A 5,042-nucleotide genomic window follows, 5' to 3' on the forward strand; every position below is an offset into this window, starting at 1 on the left:
GCTGGGGTCAAGCAAAGGGAGAGGATGACCTCCCTGGTTTCGCTTGAGATGCATCGGTGGATGCACGCCAGAGTTTGGCTTGCTTTACTGGCCACCGCATTGCATTGGTGGCTCCTGTTCATTTTGTGGTCAGTCAAGACCCCCAAGTCCCTTTCAGTCACCATGCTAGCAAGCGTAGCACTGCCGAGCTTGTAAGTATGGTGGGGGGTTCCTCCTACTGAGCTGCAGCACCTTGCACTTCTCTGTATTAAAGGCCCAGATCCTCATGTGAAATATGCCACTGGTGCTTCCTTGCAAGGGAAGGGCTTTGCAGACCCCTGGATATCCGTGGAAGGATGCTAATTTATTCATCACCTAGCTGAGCTGGAGGGGCCATCGCTGGTGGTGAGCGTTGCCTTTAGACTCCATCAAGGCTCAATGAGTCCTTACCAGCGCAGGCTGCATGCGTGTCACCTTGGCTGCAACATGCTTATTGGGTAGCACCTACTTCGAGGTCTTAATCTAAAATCTGCTTAAATCAGCTTGTTTTCCATTGCTGTCAGTGGGCTTCCGGCAAGGCCCTTCAGCAAGGCTGACCAACACTGGATCAGCGATGGAGAGTGAGTCGCAGCCCATGAAATCACCATAACCTGCCGTCCCACCATATTCAGACTCCGGTGGGGGGCTCTTGAAAATAAAGTGAGACCTGATGCAATGAAGAGAGGGGCAGCAAGACTTTGCTTTGGACAAATTGAGCCTTGTTTTCTGACAGCGACGTATTTACGAGCAGCTCGTGGTTTTTTTACGCCGATCCTATATTCAGTCACTCAAATGCAGTGCTCTCCCTGCATCATTGCATGCTATGGATTGGTTTTGAACCAGGGGTTAGATACGTTCATGGGGGACAGGCCCACTGGGAGTCATTCAACAGAGCAGTCAGGGCTGTGTCCTTTCACATGCCTAAACCAAGGATGGTGGATGCCAGAGAGGTCTCGACAGGGGATGGATCAACTCCAGACCTGCCTTGCTCACAAACTTTGTGTCTAAAGCATCCTGAGTCCCCACAGGGCACTGAGCTAGTTGGCACCCCGGCTGGCATTGCTTGTGTTGTGATTGAGAACAGGGCAACTTGAGTATTTGACACGGGCCAAGTTTGAGGCGTGTTGTGAGAGGTCAGAGCAGGCACATAGCCATGTTTTCTGACGGGTTGAGCATTGCTGGCCCAGGGACCTTTAAAAGATGAGTTCCCCAAAGCATCTGGGTTTGTGCCTTTGACATTTGCATGGGTAAAACCCAGCGGGCTTGACCACTGGAGACTGAAGGAGCAAGCCCTTTTGCAGCCTTTGCTGCTCTCAGTGAGGAAAGGGAGGTCTCGGCTTGCAAAAGAGAGGTTGACCTTGTTGGCAGCCAAGAAAGGTGTAGGTGCAGGTGCAGGTGCAACTACAGGCACATCACAACCCCACACTGGCCTTTGGGCTATCCATTGCTCTATGCAGCACCCAAAACCATCCCGGCCAAGGGTCTGTTGAACCTGCTCTTCAACACTGCCAAAAATGGGGATCTTACAGCTTTTCTAGGTGCCTGTCCCAGTGCTTGACCACTCTCCGAGTCAGAAATCTCCGCCCAATCTCCAACCTACATTTCTTCTGCTGCAGCTCGACGTCGTTGCTCCTAGTCCTGTCCCCTACAGCCGCAGAGAAAAGCCCATCGCTGTCCTCTCTGTAAATAGCCCTTCAGATGTTCGAAGACTGCTGTCAACTCCACTCGTGTTTGCTGTCCTGCACTGGACTCTTTTCCAAGCAGTCCCCATCTTTCTTGAAGTGCGGGGCCCAAAACTGGACACCGGTCTCCAGGGGAGGCGTCACTAATGCTGAAAGGAGTCGAAGGAGCGCTCCCTTTGATTGGGAGGTGACCCTCCCGTTGACGCAACCTGGTATCCTGTTGGCTTGTTTTTTCCGTCAGCGTTGGTAAGTGCGAGAAGGGCTCCCTGTCACGTGTCTGGATTTTGGGGGGGCCTGTTCAAGCCTCCTTGGCTGAGATGAGGCATGTGTGTGCGTGTGTCACACTTGCTCTGTGACGCAGACCTGCCTGACTTGCTGCAAAGGGACTTATTTGCGGCTCCATTCGTAATCTTCCTGGGCTTTGACAGTGTCAGTCCTGAAAAGTACCCAGCCCTTTATTCCAGATTGCACCATCACCCCCTTCCCAACCTTTCCTGGATAATCACAACGCTGAGAAAACCTTGTGTAAGCATTTGTGAGCTCACCTCGGGCCTTTTGCAACCTGGACCCTGGTGATTCACCCTCACAGCTCCCCATGGAGGTAATACATAGTCACTGTCCCCATTTTACTGAAGGGGACACCGAGGTGGGGAGAGGTGACGTCACTTGTTTGGGGTCATGCTGTGAGTTAAGGACTCTCCAGCCTGGGCTGCTCATGCAGTCCGGGACTGGTGGAAATCTCCATTGCTGACATTAATGCTATTGCCACTTTCCATCCTGGGACACTCAGTACCTCCCCTTGCCCATTATCTCTGGCCCAGAAGCACTGTGGGGCCCCAGGAAGACATGGCTGCATCCAGATATTACGGGCATGGGACCCTACAGAGGCAGAGCCTCACCTCCCACCCATGTATCTGGCCCCTTCACCCATCTGCATGGCAGTGACACTCCCTGAGGGCTCAAGTCCCAAATCGGACTGGCCCTGAATGCCCCGGGAGCAAGTCCGCACCCCTGACTTCACGGGGGCTGGTGCAGAAGCTCACCTTGTAGTTGCAATGTAGTAGTCGCCATGCGCTTCACCTGGTCTCCAATTCGGCGCACAACTCTGTGCACTTCAAAGCAACTTCATCACATCTCTTGAATACCGGTTCCTAAATCCAAAGGCCGTAACGCCTCTGGGCCTGGCCCAAAGCTTGGAAGATTGCTCTGGCTTTCAGTGATGCTGGTTCCAACCCTGGACACAAGGAGACGATTATGGGAGTTGCAGCAAAGCGATGCTTTCCTGTGCCCACAAGTCCATGTGCACCCCGAACTGGCAGATTCCTTCCGAAATCCTTGCTTTTTTAGACAGCTTTATGGCCTAGCCCCTCTCCACTCGCGGCTGATGTTCAGGACAATTGCTATGTTAGATCTGCTGGCACGTCAGGGAAAAGTCAGCGGTTACATTAAAAAAAGGAGAAAATTGTGGCTTTGTGCAGGGGCCAGCGGGGAAAGGCAGAGCTGGGGAAGCCGGGCAAGGGCTTCCACTCCAAGCCCCGCTCTGCCCGAAGCTGGGATGTGCTGAGCAGGGCGAGGGCACAGGGGCTGGGATTTTGCTCCTGGTTTAGGAGACATTAAGCGATGGGGTCTCATCTCCCGGCATTTGTAGTAAGCATCTGAGTGTCACCTCCTTCTCTCCAGCTTTCTCTCAGCTGCTCCACGAGGTTGTATAAAGCCGCTGCCGAGTGGCAGGGGAGGAATGGGAGACATGATTCATTTTGGACCTGGATTTGATGCGAGGTGCTGAGATTAGGGCTGATGCGAACAGCCCTGGCCAGGACTCCTGGACTCCACGATGCAAAGCCTCCCCGGGGAAACTCCCACCAGCCGCCCGCCCGGCTCCCAGGGATCTTCCAGGGCTTTTCTGCATTGCTCTCACAAGAGGTACTGAAGTCTTGTTATACTGCCCAGTCCTGCAGCTTCACTGGGGTGGGTAATAAATACGCATTTGGTTCGTTTCATTGTGGGGGATTTTTTTTTTAATGTGTAAGATTTAAGCTTTGTTTTTTTTCTTTTAAGAGTTTGGCTCTTGTGCCAGAGTTTGGATCCTGGGTTTTGAGCCGAGCCCATTTCGAGCCCCTGTTTCTGACCAGCTTTTTTTGCTGGTGGAACGACTGAAATCAGCAGCCTGACAGCAGACTATCCAAACCCGTCTTCCCATGATTGCACTACAAGAGCAATTAAATCTCTTTCAAGCTGCTTCTAAGCCTAGGGCACAACCGAGCTGCAAAGCTGCAGTCTGCTGGGAGAGGGTGGGGGAAGAAGACAAAAATCCTTGTGCTTTGGCATGAACTCTGCAAGCTGCCTGTACACGCTTAGGGGCTGTGTCTGGGTCTGGGGGCTTCTTGGGGGTCTGGCGGCCCACTGTGCATGTGCTACCCCAGAGACAAGGCAAGCAGGATGTGTTGCAAAGCAAGAGGCTCAGTTCCCTCCGCGGAGATGGGATACTTGCTGGGTACGTGAGTAATAAAAAGAAAGCCGCCTACTCTGTCCTAGGCAGAAGGAAAAAAAAAGGTTGCATTTGAAGGGAGAGCCTGGAAAGGGTGGGGTTACGGAGGGAAGGTGTGTCACAGAGATCTCCACTTATTTATAAGCAAAGGCAGGTCTGCCAGCCACATATCAAGCTGAAAAGGAGTCAGCCACCTCTCTGCCAGAGCACAGCAAGATCCCAGCCACCATGGGCAGGCAAAAGGAGCTTCTTTCTCGAATCGATGGGCTGCTGAGGATCCGGAGCAAGCTACTGAGGCAAGCACTGGCCGAATGCCTGGGGACTCTGGTCCTAGTGGTAAGTCCATCTCTGAGGATACTTTGTAATGGGACGAATTTAGGGGCTGAGCTCAGATGCAACAGGGCCCCGGATCTGGAAGTGGCCAGAGGACCCTGGTACCATAGCCCACAGTGGGGGCTGGCATAGCAAAACTTTCCCGAGTGTTGTGAAAGCATTTCTCAAAGCCGGGAGTTTCCGAGTGGTTTGCAGCTTGGGGCAAGCGAGTCAGGATTTCGCAGGAGAGCAGAAGTGCAAGGAGCAATTGCTAGAGCATCCCTTGCAGGGTGAGAGGGTGCTCCAGACCTGGCGTGGCAGGACAGGCTCCGGCTCCAGGTTTCCCTGGTGCTAAAACACCCCGAGCGTCGCAGACCTTGCGCAGCGAGGAATTCTCTTCCTCCTCTAGGATCTTTTTCTTTGCAATACAGGGAGATGGTTTTCAGGGGTCCCAAATGCTTCTTACCCATGTGGCAGGGCCCGTCTGTCGCCCATCACAGTTTTCAAAGGAAAAGAGGACAGAAACTGCCGATGAGCTCAGA

At 53.1% G+C, this 5,042-nt stretch overlaps 1 protein-coding gene across 1 annotated transcript in view; it reads left to right on the plus strand.

Moving 5' to 3' along the window:
* Window positions 1-4,329: 4,329 nt before the first annotated feature.
* The window catches only part of LOC109297981 (aquaporin-3), a 34,534-nt gene continuing 33,821 nt past the window's right edge, over window positions 4,330-5,042 (plus strand). The window contains exon 1 of the mRNA XM_019518089.1: window positions 4,330-4,524. Coding sequence (XP_019373634.1) covers window positions 4,417-4,524 — 108 coding nt within the window. The 5' untranslated portion in view covers window positions 4,330-4,416. The remainder of the gene's footprint in view (window positions 4,525-5,042) is intronic.

This window comes from Gavialis gangeticus, unplaced genomic scaffold, assembly GCF_001723915.1.
Source record: "Gavialis gangeticus isolate Ggan-Ray unplaced genomic scaffold, GavGan_comp1, whole genome shotgun sequence".
In the NCBI taxonomy this organism is placed as follows: domain Eukaryota; kingdom Metazoa; phylum Chordata; order Crocodylia; family Gavialidae; genus Gavialis; species Gavialis gangeticus.